Source organism: Agelaius phoeniceus, chromosome 1 (assembly GCF_051311805.1).
Source record: "Agelaius phoeniceus isolate bAgePho1 chromosome 1, bAgePho1.hap1, whole genome shotgun sequence".
Classification (NCBI taxonomy): domain Eukaryota; kingdom Metazoa; phylum Chordata; class Aves; order Passeriformes; family Icteridae; genus Agelaius; species Agelaius phoeniceus.
Window position 1 is genome coordinate 34,540,131 of NC_135265.1, and position 13,565 is coordinate 34,553,695.

General features: G+C 53.5%; 2 protein-coding genes across 2 annotated transcripts; both read right to left on the minus strand.

Annotated features, from left to right (window-relative positions):
- Positions 1-4,050: 4,050 nt before the first annotated feature.
- HOXA1 (homeobox A1) lies at positions 4,051-5,460 on the minus strand. Its single transcript, XM_054637623.1, has 2 exons — positions 4,842-5,460; positions 4,051-4,406 (listed from the first exon to the last, which is right to left on the minus strand). The coding sequence occupies exons 1-2, from the start codon at positions 5,458-5,460 to the stop codon at positions 4,051-4,053; spliced, it is 975 nt and encodes a 324-aa protein (XP_054493598.1).
- A 4,788-nt stretch (positions 5,461-10,248) lies between these two features.
- On the minus strand, positions 10,249-12,060 carry HOXA2 (homeobox A2). The gene is made up of 2 exons (XM_054638107.1): positions 11,679-12,060; positions 10,249-11,003 (listed from the first exon to the last, which is right to left on the minus strand). The coding sequence occupies exons 1-2, from the start codon at positions 12,058-12,060 to the stop codon at positions 10,249-10,251; spliced, it is 1,137 nt and encodes a 378-aa protein (XP_054494082.1).
- Positions 12,061-13,565: the final 1,505 nt, after the last annotated feature.

Here is a 13,565-nt window from a genome sequence, read left to right on the forward strand (position 1 = left end):
CAAATTTACTGTGATCTCACAGAGCTAATTGCTAAAGAAAAACTCACAAGAGATCTTGCTCCTAAGCTGACGCAAAAAACATTCCTAAACTACTCTTTCCCCCTTCAATGAAAAAGTCATCCCGGTGTTCCCGCCGGCTCCAGGGCCCTGCGGTGCCGCGGACGGGAGCAGTCTCGGTGTCCCCCGGGGCCGTCCCCAGCGCGGCGCTGCCGCCCGGGCTCTCCCGCGGGCGGCCCCGGGCTCCGGCCTTGCTCGGAGCATCCCCGGGGCCTGGCCGGGAGCTCATCGCCTTCCGTGCCCAGGGTCCCCGGACAGCTCCTGGGTGGGAGGCGGCATCGCTCCGGAACAGCACTTTGCCGGTAAAAAGCAGCTCGAGTCCATGGCCCAAACGTGAGCTGCCATTAGAGAGTTACTAATAAATCCCTACGAAGCACGCATTTATTCAGTGATTATGTGAACTTTAGCCTTTGCAGAGTCCCAGCAATTAACGGCGACGTCCATCGCGTTTTGCCCAGATTTCTACTCTTTTCCCATTCAGGATGGAGAGGGGAGCACGGCTCCACCAGCGCCTCCAGCTGCCAGGTGCCTCTCCAGCCATCCCTTTCCTCATCGCCGCTGAGGAGAAAGCCCCAAACACCCCTCCCTTTGTCCCCGGACCCCCGCTTGAAAATGCCGGGTGCTCTACGAGATGGCTTTTTTTCCCCTCACTGCGGTACCTCTGGCCGGGGATACCCGCCTGAGCGTGGGATGCAGCGCGGGGAAGATGCCGAGTTTTTGCTGTCTCCGCAAAACAACGGAAAGCTGTTAAAATTTAGTAAAAATATTCTGGGCAAAAGTGAGAGGAAAGTTGCCGCTGCTGGGGAGACAGAGAGAGAGAGAGAGAGGGAGAGGGATGACTCTGTAATTGTTGCCTTTATCAAGGCTGTGAGATTAACTACTGGGATTTATTCTAAAGTGACCCATCACCGAATTCATTTCTGCTTGAACTTTCGGTGAACCTGAGATTAAAGAGGGGAGAGCAGCTAAGCAGTTTGTTGTTAGCTGCCTTTTCAACAGCCCTTTCAGACTGAGTAAATATTGATCGGTTTCAATCTGATTGCCCCAGAGGAAAACACCAAAGCATCTCAATAGCCTCCAAAAGTAAACTTTAAAGGTGAACAGCAGAAATGGCCTTAAGTATGATAGGAAGATACTAAACTCCGTTTGACATTTGAATGCGATTTGTGTTGACCGATTTTGATGAGATGCGGGTTTTTTCTTCATTTTTCACCCTGAGATTCTAGAGAGAATTTTTTTTTTTTAATTTTAAAATGTGTAAAAAAAATCCTTACAACCTGAAGGGTAAATTGATGCCTTCATTTAAAACGTTCTGTCGGGGGGTGAGGGGGGTGGTTAGCGATATTTTTGTGGTAGAAACTATAAACTAGAGATTTTAATTTTTCTTCACCGCACCCCTGAACCCGAAGGTTGATGATATCGAAATAGTATTAACGCTAACAAAATGAGACAGGATCGGGAGGTTTGGAGGGTCTTTACTTGAAATATATTATGACTGCGGGGTGGCAAGGGGGTGAGAAATATATACATACATTATATATGTATGTATGTATGTATGTATATGGGGTTTGGGCTTGGAAGGAGATGGGATTCTTTGCCCGCAAATCACGAATCTCAGATTGACGCACTGACAAGCGTCTTGTCTCTCGTATTTAGGGTGTAATTTATGGCCGCTCTTTCTAACACATTAGGTCAACACCGGTGGAATCGAGTTGTAGATCCGGATTCCAGCAATGTTTAGATCCAGATTTCGATATTGAAATGCCCTCATTGGCATGTTAATGCCACTTTAACACATCCAAGACTCTGGAAGAAGGCCATCTGTTTTGCTTTGTGGCTTTACACTAATAAACAAAAGGTAAAGTATATGGCAGGCGGGGAAATGAAAGAAATAGAGGCATCGGCGGGAGCCTTTGGAGACAGCCCCGCTCCCTTGCAGTTAGCTCGGCTCTTGATATGGCCGCCGCGCCTTGCAAATCAGGGCTTGTCTCTTTTGACACCGAAGTGAAGAAAATTTCCTTGACTCTCTGCGGACCCCGCAAAGCGAAGCCTGCGTGGGCAGAGCAGCCTCAGGAGAAGCCCGGTAGCACTTCCCGCAGCTGGGCCGGGTGAAGGAGATGTTAGGCGTGTTTGCCTTGTAATTCAAGAGGCATCAGTGACTTGAGACATGCCCCGTCCAGCTGAGCATGCCTCTGCTGTGTCCTGCCACCCAGGTTCTCCCCACAGAGGCTCCTCTCCCTTCCCCACCTGCTGTTCACTTGACATTTCTTGGAACAGTTATTATATTTACCTGCGAGAGCTTTCTCTTGTACACTGGGGCGGGGGGGGAGCGGGGGGTCGGGCACGGAGAAAGAGGGGAAGGGACGGTGGAATGGGCTGGGGTTAACACCAAAAACACCCTGGGAGCCATCTTCCACTTTGGCACCCCATCAAGCGCCGGGGATAGCAGCTTGGGGTGGCAGAGGGAAGTAGGACAAGCTTAGTGCCCAGGCTAATTAAATGTGCAGTCCTTGGAGAGGGGTCTGCAGTGTGAGGAAAGACTGGCTGAAGAGAGTTGCTGCTTTTGAAGGGTGCTCTGTTTATTTAAGTGTCAGCATCCATCCCGAGGTGAAAAGGTTAGCACTTGACCCAGGAAGTTCTCCTGTTTGTGCTTCAGAATTAGATTGGTATCATAAATTCCTCCCAGTTACAGAGAATGGAGAGAAGGGCCTTATATTGTCTAAAAATAATATTATTTGAGCATAGGAGAGGAAGAAGTTTTGTGTAGGAAGTCAGATTGGGCAGCCAGAGCTCTGACTGTGACAAAACAACATAGGAGGGGTTGTGAGACTCTTACTCCCTTTTCCCCTTGGAAAGACCCCAGTAGAAGAAAAGAAGGGAAACGAAAGTGCTGAGCCCAGCCTGTGACTCAGCGCTGACGTCACGCAGAGGTAGGCAGACGAGGGCTACCTGAAAGTGGAATATATTTATTACAGACATTATAAGGACCCGTAAATCCTGCCCTGGATTCCACCACTGGTGGAATCACAGAGCCTTTCATGATTGTACAGAAAAATCAGGAGGACATTTTGCTCACACACGACAACTGATAGAACTCAGTGTACCCGCAGTACAGCAAAGCACGGTGCGTCATGCAAAGGTCTGGACACCAACCACAGAAATTATACATTCATTTGGCCATTTGTCACATTCACGAGTAGTTTGAAAAGACATAGAGTCTAAAGGAAGGTTAATATGAAAATAGGAAGGGGCGAGGTCTTTTGGATGGTTGTACCCTTCAGCTGCACGTAATCCAGCACAGCTTTTGGGGCAGGGGGAAAAGGACGGGGAGCAAGCACACCGGGCAAGGTTTAAAAAACCTAGTGCAATTGAAGCCTTGTTTGTCACATTTAAAGAAATAGCGCTACTTTTTTGAGGTATCTGCTTGAGCTTAAGACGTTTACTTGATACAGTCGTCTACTTTACCAATATAAAAATGGATCCAGTTTGGAGAATGCACTCACCCTGCTTAACCTGATAATCGAAACATCATTCTAGAAAAATCTGTAAAAAGATAAATCTCTCGGACAAAGTATTTACAAGCAACAAACTCATTGACACGAACAAAGAATACATTAAATTAAGGGGATGAAAGTCCTATAAGTCGTGTAAACACTTGCAATAGTGCATCTCTTTGTGAGGTTATGTACCCTAAATAACCTGTCTTTCACTCAGGGAAACTCGGTGGAGCGTCCTCGCAGTGGAGGAGGGAGACCCTTACGCGTATGCCAACGCAGCTTCACCAACAGAAAAGGAAGAGGGGCCGGGAAGAAAATTCCCCTGGCACCAAGGCGCCGGGACCCCCGGGGCCGGACGGCGGCGGAGGTAGCGGGGGAGAGAGCGGCAGCTCGCCGGGACCTCTCGGGGACACCGAGCGAGCGAGCGACCGAGGGACCGACAGAGCGGCGGTGGAGGGACGCGTGTGCCGCGCTGGCCGTCGGGGCGCGGCCGGTCTCAGTTGGAGGCAGCGAGCGTGTCCGAGGCGGAGGAGGCGGGCGAGGCGCTGCAGGGCGAGGAGCAGGACTTCTCCGACGAGTCCTCCGCCTTCTCCTCGCAGCCCGTGGGGGTGGCGGGGGAGATGGGCAGCAGCCCCTCTTTCTCCCGTTTCTTTTGCTTCATCCGCCGGTTCTGGAACCAGATCTTCACCTGCGTCTCGTTGAGCTGGAGGGAGGCGGCGATCTCCACCCGCCTGGCCCTGGTCAGGTATTTGTTGAAATGAAACTCCTTCTCCAGCTCGGTGAGCTGCTTGGTGGTGAAGTTAGTTCTGACGGTGTTGGGCTGCCCCACGAAGCCGTACTCGCCAGCCTTGCCTGCGAGGGGACATGCAGCGGTAAGTAAAAGTGAGCGCAAATGATTTATAGGCGATGTAATCAATATGTCCACACCGGCTAAGCGATAGGGAGCAAGAACTTCTTAGGATAAGAGGGAAACCCCGGCAGGGTGAGTGATGGAGTGCGAGGTGCTAAACCGGAGTCAGCCTCTAGTGTCAGAGCAAACTTGATAAGTGGTTTATGAATTACCAGAAATATGACCACGGGAGAGGAGGAGAAGGGGGGGGTCAGGAATAAGTGAGGAATAAGCGGCGCTGGCTTTCAGCTCCGCGGGCAGGCAGCCGCGACTGCTCACAGAGGTGCGGGCCGACCTACCTGCCCAGAGCCCCGCGGGATACCGCGACTCTTTCCCCGCACCCTCGGTGGAGAGAGAGCAGAGCGGCCCCCGCCCCGGCCCTCCCGCCGGCCACTGACCTGTTTTGGGTGGGTTTCTTTTCACTTTCATCCAGTCGAAGGTCTGCGCCGGCGGCGAGGTCTCGGTGGAGGGGGAGCGGGCGTTTTCCCGGTGGCCAGCGTGGAGGGGAGACAGGGCATGGTTGTAGGTGCCCAGGGGCAGGCTCTGCTGCTCCTGCCCGTAAGGGGGAGGCACGTACTGAGCGGAGGCCCCCGCGTAGCCCTGGTGCGGGAGCGGGTGCTGCGCGGCGGCGGAGGAGGAGATGCTCCCCGAGTACACGGCGGGGGCGCAGGGAGGGAAGCCGCCGCCCAGCTCCGCGTCCTGCCCCAGGGGGTAGGGGCCGTACGCCGCTCCGAAGCCCTGCGCGCTGTAGGTCGGGCCGCAGCCGGGGTGCGCGTAGGACACCCCCAGCCCGCCGTGGTGCTGGTAGGCGGCGGGCTGGGCCGGGCTGTGGTGGTGGTGGCGGTGGGGGCTGATGGGCACCCCGCGGCCCGTCAGGAAGCGGTCCTCTCCGCTGCAGCTGCCGGCGCTGACGGCGCAGGGCTGGAAAGTTGTAATCCCGTGGTCGGGGTGGTAGGCGCGGGCGGCGCAGCCCCCCGCCTCGCCGCCGAGGACGGGGTACTCGAGGAAGGAGCTCATCCTCGCCGCGTCCCTCTGTCACGCCGCCACCGGGTCTTCAGCGTCCGGCGGGGCCGCGCCAACTTTCCCACTTCCTCCATGGGGCCGGCAGGAAAATGACACGAAGGCGCCGGCAGCGGGCAGGCACGTGGGGGGCGGCAGCCAATGGCTGCGGCGCCCGCGGGGCTTCCCCGGCTCCTGCCGCTGAGACAGCGCCGCGTCCGGGGCATTTAAACGCCGAGCGCTCCGGCCGCCGGCACCGCGGGGCAGGGAGGCGGTGGCGGTGCCCCCAGGGGGTGGGGGCGGGCCGGGCCGGGCTGTACACACACACACACACACCCCCGCCGCGACAGCCCCCTGGGTCTCGTCCGCCAGCTGAGAGAGGAAGGCAGGAGAGACCTGGAGGCTGCGCCCGGCCCGCGGAGCCCACCGGCCGTCCCTGCAGGGTGAGTGCTGCTGCCAGGGTGCCCCAGCATCATCACCCTGCTGTCGGCGCTGCCAAGCTTGCACCGGGCACCTCTGCTGCCCGCCAGCCCCCGGCCAGGGCAGCGGCGGGGGTGGGAGAGGCTGGGGGACGCGACTGGATCCACGGCATGGGGCGAGGGATGGGGCGGAGAGAGGCAGAGACAGTGCTGAGAGCATCAGCCCTTGGAACGGGAATGAGAATGGGGAGAATGGGAAGAATGAGACCGTGGATGCAGTTGGGGACTTCTACCGGGGTAGGAATTGAGATGAGGACAGGAATGAAGGTAAGGATAAGGTAGAGAACAGGCGTGGGACCGAGGATACGGATGTGGATGGGATGTGGGTGGAGGTGGAGACGGTAACAGTGCCGGTGCCGAGGGGTCTCGCTGGTCCAGCCCCGCCGCAGTCCCGACGCGACGCCACGCCAAGAGTTAAAGGGGCTTGTCCAGCCGCATCACCAGGCGGCCGCGGACATTAGCATGGAAATGAGGCGCTTTTGGGACTGACGGCCATTGTGCTCTCCCAGGCTCACCGGCCACCCTCTGGCCCTCATCCCTGCTCCCCCCGCACCTCCGCCGGGCTCACCCTCACCAGCCTAGGGTTGGGGTAGGGAAGGAGGAGCCGGGGGCAGGAGGACGAATGATTGGACGGGGGCCCGGGGGCTCCGCAGTCCATCTGCTGTGCTCCCGCAGCGCCGCTGCCGCCCGTCCGCCCTGGGACAGGGTGGGGGCACGGCTGTCCGGGGTGTCGCGGGTCGCAGCCCGAGGAGGCGACCCGGGACAGGGGCAGAGGAGCGGAGGGAGGCGCAGGGCCCGCCGCCCCGGCCCCTTTGTCCCTGCGCTCCGCCGCCCGGGTCGGCGGTAGGGAGAGGTGGCAGATGGCCAGTGGCAGCCCCAGAACCCTCGGGACCCGCGCTGAGCATCGACTCCGACCCACCCCTCCCCAGCACCGTGGGGACGTGGGTCAAAAAACGGGTCCGTGGCCAGAGAAGGAGGGATGGCGGTGAGATGTGGGTTACGACCTCACATGCGGTTTACGTATGCGGAAAGGGAAAGGGGAGGTAAAGGCCGGGCATCCGCCTGTCCCAGCGCACCCAGCCGTCTGCAGGCAGAAAGGACGGCACCAAAAGTCTTCAAAAGAAGTTCTGCGAAGCGTCAGCCTTGGAGAAAGATGGATGGAAAGTCATGTCCCCTGACACTAGCCCCAGGAGGGGCCACCCCCTCTATTTCTGCAGGTGCCTACTCTTACGTCTCTCTGTTCTCACGCTCGATCCTTGCTTGTTTTGAAATCCAAAAGGCTCTTCCAGCCCGCCACCACTCCCCGCTCACGAATACACACGCACACACCCACATACACACCCTCAAGCTCCTCCCTCCCACACGATCTACAGCACAACAACACTGGGTGCAAAGCTCTCCTTCCCACCGCTGCTGGGTCAGCCCTCATCCCACGGCATCCGCACGGCCGCTCTGCTGCCAGCCAAAACCGAAGGGCGCCTCTCTCCACCACGCGTCATCCCGGTGCCCTCAGTACATCTATTTGCTCTGATTTACTACAGAGGCAGGGATGGTTAAGGGCCCTCTGGAAAGGTTCAGTTTCTTAAACTGCAGGGGGGCGGAGTGGAGGACAAGAGCAACAACACTCCAGAGGCATTTATGATATTATACTGCGCCAATTTTGGTTATGGTTATAGCTGTAAACACATTTATTTCATTCTTGTAAACCAGTTGTGATAAATACTGCATAAAGCAGAGAAAAGAGACAGCGATTAAGACTGCTTACTAATAAAAGGGCTGACATCTTCTCAGTGCTTTTTCCTTCAGCCAAGAAAAAAAAAAATTACTACAAGTAGCTCCCTTTTACCCGCAAATTCCGATGAATCACTTTTCTTACAGAATCCTGAATTCCTTTTTTCTCTGCCTTTTTGGTGCCATTGTCTCTTGTTGCATTGTCTCTCTGGCGGGGCTCTCGGGTTTTGCTGCCCGCACTAAGCATGGGGGCAACACCATGAGAAGGGTCGGAGCAGAGGAGGAGCACACACCACACCCTCCCTCCTCCGCGGCCAGGCGAGGGGGAGCTCCTGCCCCTTCCCCCTACCCTCAGGCCATCCCGGCCCCTCCGGCTTCGCTCCGCGTTTCCTGCCACGGAACTGAGGCTGAGGGTGCGATCCCGGCTGTTTAGGCTTTTCCGTGGGAGTGTGCCCCCGCTGTGGCCCCAGAGTTCACCCGGAGCCTCGGAGGCGGCTCCTGCTTGCTGAATTCCCCCATTTATTTAAATTGAGTTTGTGAGAAGTTTAAACCTTGTAGAACGTTTCCTTTTTCTTTTTATTTTTATTTTCTTTTTTATTTGATGTTTCTGGGTTTTGTTTGGGAGGTTTCTGGGGTTTCGTTTTATTGTTTGGGTTTTGGTTTTTTTTTTAGTTCGTTTTGCTTTGGTTTTCTTTAAGCGTAGTCGGCATCCGGAAATCTGGGCACAAAAGAAACCCCAACCCTTACATGAATGTTGCGGTCCAATTTAACCCAGTGGCAGAGGAGTGAAAATGCCGGGGAGGCTGCTCGCTTTCCGCAGGGACATGGCTGGAGCAGAGGGAAGGAGGAGAACCGAGGCCGAGGTTTCACCGCGCCCGCAGCTCAGCCAAGCTGTTGTTTTAAAGGAGCAATAAAAGTGAATTATGACTAAACGCCTTCTCACTTAATGGTTTTAGACGGGGATCCCCAGCCTCGGCAAATACGTAAGAGGATTTTTATTTGTGAATGTGTTCCTGCAATTGATCTCTTTGATGACATTCTCATTCATAGAAAGAGTTTGATTTATGACTTTCGGAAGAATTGCGTTCAGCCCTTCCAGCTATAACCCACGCATCCCAGCTCCACAGCGTGTTACGGGGCTGGGAGACAACACTGTTCGCATGGACGGACAGCAGAGCCCCGCTCACAGCCCCCACCCAAGCCCCACTCGCCCGTGTAATGCAACCACTCGCGCTCTCGCACGCAAGGAGCCGGGCCCGTCCCCGCCCGGGGAGCCCCGGCCCCGGGGCGCAGAGCCCCGCTGGCATCTGTTGCTCCGTTTTAGCCCGAAGGACGGGGCTCACCCTCCGCTTTGGGGTTCGGCAGCGCCGGCTGGCAGGCAATTTGGTGGAGATTTCTGAAAGCCCGTCTATGCCGCCTCCAGCAGAAGAGCGGGGAGCCCGAGGAAATTGTAACTTTAAAGTCAGAGTTTCCCCTTTTCGTTAGCAGTCTTTCACCTCTCAAGAAGGCTTACACAAAAAAATATCTTCGGGTCTGCCCCCGCACCGCCCCCGAGAAGGATGGAGTGGAGAGGCTGGTTCCTCCCTAAATATTTTTTTCTTCCCCCTGCGTTTCTGCCACCCTTTTGATTTCACAGGCACTAACTTCTGTATTTCCTCTCCTTCTAGGGCTGATTTCTTGGATTACTCAGCACGTGAGAAGTAACGAACCACATTCTTTGTGAGCTCTGATATTTTTTAAGATACGTTTTCTGAAATATCTTGCTGGTTGCTAAGCACTACTTTCTAGAAAAACAGGATTATTTTAATTTTTTTTAAAAGCACCTTTCGTTCATGTAACAGGCTGGTTTCTGCAGGAGACGCTTATCCTACTGAGTCTCTGTTACGTTCTGCCTGTAACAGAAAAAGTCCTCGTTCATGCTTTTGTTACAGCTCAGGATTTCCAAGCTTTGTATCCTCACAGGGATAAGATGCCACATTTTTACATTAAAAGGAACAAATCTCCATCAAACCTGTGAACGGTTTTAATTTCTTTAGTTTCCTTATGAGAATCCTTATAATAAAGAAAATGAACGATTTTTTTCCTCTCTAATGAGTATCCTAAATTGCCAAAAGGGAAGAGCTCATTGTCAGAACGTTGGATTTTGATTATTCGTAAATTAATAGCGGAAGGGATGGGGAGAGATACCCATCATGTTATCCATCTTAAAAGCAGAGAGAAAGAAAGGAGAAAGGGAAAGAAAAAAGAGAAAGCTCCTTGTAGCAAACAAGAATTTATTCTACCAAAAATACTTATGACAACGCATCCTAATGTAATACAAAAATAAAAAGAAAGTGAAGATACATTCCTATATGATCACTTTCTTACAGACCTCATATATTGCTTTCATAGAAGGACCTAGAATGTGGCTAGGTTAAAATTGAACACAACTAAAACTTCATAAGAAACGGCAAAATGTCATATCAGAGGGAAGTAACAAACAGAAAATAGTGAAGAGGGAATGGGAGGGGAAACATAAAATTAATTCACTGGGGGAAAAAATTAAGAAGAATAAGGAGGAGAAAGCAGGACCCTTGGAGAGGACTTCTTTAATTTCTTAGTAATTCAGATGCTGCAAGTCAATTGTGGTGAGTGTGTCTGTAAAAAAGTCAAAACTGTCAGCAGAGATATCTACGGGACTGTCCAGAGATCCTGGCAAACTGGGGGAAACTGCATCTGAAAGCTGTAGACAGGAATCTGTGGAGAAAACGTTAAAGTCCTGTAAAGAAGGGACATCTAGGGCCTCAGGACTGTCATTGTTCAGGCCAGCTGCACAGTTCTGGGCCATTGTTGAGAGGCAGTTTTGAACAGTGGGTGACTGATGTTGAAAATGTTTCAGATTTTTCTCATTGCTCGTTAAAGGCGAAACGGGGAAAGTTTGGGATTCGCCATTGTGCGCATTCTGCGCCTGCTGCTGGGAGAGGGCATTCTGCTGGAAAGCGTAGCCTTCCCGCTCCAGGAGAGCGCCGGAGACGTTGCTGAGGGCTTGCTCGAAGAGGGATTTCTCCTCCTCCTCCTCTTCTTCCTCGTCCACTGCTTTTTCGGGGTCCTCTAGGTTCTTAAATTTCCCCTCGCCGTTTTGATTCTCCTTGCACTGGGTCTGTCTCTTGTGCTTCATCCTTCTGTTCTGGAACCAGACTTTGACTTGTCTCTCAGTCAGATCCAGCAAGGCTGCAATCTCAACCCTCCTTGGTCTACAGAGATACTTGTTGAAATGAAATTCTTTCTCTAGCTCCAAAAGCTGGGTGTTGGTGTAAGCCGTCCTCAGGCGCCTAGATCCACCGCTACCGCTATCGGGGATTTCAAGGGGGTCTGTTAAAAAAGAAAGAAAAACAAAAAAAGAAAAACACCACCACCACACGCACCCCAAAGCATCCCCGCCCGAACAGCGAAAGCAGAGGCACACGGACACACATACAAAACAGATAAATGCACGGATTGAATTTCAGCACCCCAGCTCATCGCATCCCGGGGGGGTGGGGGGGAGTGCTCTCTCTGCATGTATGTGTCTATATCTATATGTCCATATAGCATAAAATAGCAACTGCAACAAAATGGCCGCCTTTAGATGCAGTAAACCCATTGTGTTGCACTGCTGAGCGCCCGGTGCTGCGTGCCCCTCGGCCACCTCCGCCAAATCGCTGCCTCCAGCTCCCCAACCTCCCCACACCAGAGCAAACTTTATATTAGCCATACCGCAATTTATAATTAATGCATCAGCTGCTTAGCTGAGCGGGAGCAATCTATCACTCTTCATTACTGTCAAATATCCTAACTCTAGGACGGCGAGACAAGAGAGGTCAGCTCCAACTCAAATAAATCATCCCGCATTAGGCAAGTTTGGGGAAAGTTTGGGTTTCCACCGAGCCCCGCCAGCTCCGTCCTTCCCGCCCGCCCGCCCTCCGCCTCGTCCCCCCGCGAAGCCGAGGGGATGCGGGGAGCCAAAATAGCGGCCCGGCGGGGCTGGCGGCTCGTCTTTGGACTGACCTTTGTGGCTGAGGCAGGCAGGTCCAGCGGCTGAGGCGGAGGCCGAAGCGGGCGGCAGCGCGGATCGCTTGGACGCCTTTTTCTCTTTCATCCAGGGGTACTCCGGGGGCGGCGGGGCGCCGGCGGGGCCCGGGCTGCCGCTGCGGCCGCGGGGGCTCGCCTTGGGGCGACCGCCGCCGCTGTGGCGAGGGTGGCTGCCGGGGTTCAGGCTGGGGATGGTCTGCTCGAAAGGAGGAGGAATCAGTGTCGAGTGTGAAAGCGTCGAGTTCTTGATTGATGAACTTTGAAATGTATCACCGACAGGGGGAAAAGATGTCAGGCACTCAGCAAGCGATGGCTGGCTATTGATAAAACCGATCTCTCGCTCAAATGCGAAATTCATGGCCTTCAACTGGCAGCCCCCGCGGAGAAAAAGTTCCCTCGGATTCAGGGGCCTCGGGGGGAGGGGAAGGCCCAGGAAAAAGGAGAGAGAGGAGAAAAAAATATAGCATAGAAGATCGCTGGTGGGGTGTTTTTTTTCTAATTCACTGATTACAGCCGTATGGGGACCGTGCTACTATTAAACTATTGAATTCATGGAGACAAGGTTGAAATTGGACCGAATTGGCTGTCACATGATTGCCTCTGCCCAATGACAATTTGGGCTTTAATCAAAAGAAGCCACTGTCTGTTTGATTGATCCAAAAAAGTCGGGAAGGAACGCCTCATTGGGGGCCAGAAAGGCTTTATTTACACTTTTTTTTAAAAGGGGAAATGATATCTCGAGTATCTATCCCCTTGGCGTCCTAATCTGAAATGATCGGGGGTGGGGAGGAGGGTGCGTGTGCGTGGATATGTTTGTGAGAGAGGCTGCGAGAGTGTGTGTGCGTGTGTGTGTGTGTGTGGGTGTGGGTGTGTGTGTGTGTGGCTGCTTGTCCTGCAGCCTGCTGCCTTCCTCGCATCCACCCGCACACTCTTCTCTCATTGTTTGGGACTGTCAGGAAAACGCTTTGCACCTCACAAATCATTTAAGCACCTCAATCTGACGCCTTGAGTCATTAACAAAGTAATCCATTAATCTTCAAAGTTTTGACACCGTCAGGCCCCCGCATAAGAAGTTGCACCCAGGCAGGAGTCTGAAGCAGAGGGTCTTGAATTTTTCCTAGGAATAGCACTTCCTCCAAAACTAGTTTCTCCTTCCCGTCTCAGCCTCAATGGGTTCCTTTGTATTTTTTTGTTTGTTTGTTTGTTTGGCTTTGTGTTCTTGTTTGATTTTTTTCTTTCTTTTTTTTTTCTTTTTTTCCAATTTTCCTCTTTTTTTTTTTTTCTTCTTTTTTGGTGGCTATCGGGTGTACAGTATGGAGAACAATCGGTCGCCGGTGCTGAGCCATTGTTTATCAGGATCTTCCTCAGCAACCTTGCTTCGAGGGGAAGAGTCACATAGGCAGCAGCCCTGGCGCTTCATGACTTCCCTCTCCAGTTGGCTTCCCGGGATTGGACCGTAACACATAACCCTAGGAGAACCTCTCTGGGCGAGCCAAATCGCGAGGCTGCAAACGCGTCTGGCTGTTGCCTCTTTAAAAAAAAGTATATATCCCGTGCCTTAGCTTGCAAACGATACTCCCGTCTGCTGGCATAATTTGCTTAATAACCGTAGTAGGCTGGGTCTGGTGAGTATTTTCGATTACCAGGAAATATATGGGCTGGTAGCGGGTTTGTTTTCAAGGGGCCAGACAGAGCGAAAATGCTGCGGGGTTCTGACTTGAGAGACGGCACTCGCCTCCGATGCTTGGCTCTTGCCGCCGCCGCCGCCTCCAGTCACCCCTGCCAGGTCGAGGCAAGTCCCGAATTTGGATGCTTTTGGCATAATTTTCCGACCATACTGAGGCGACAGGGAGAGTGATGACA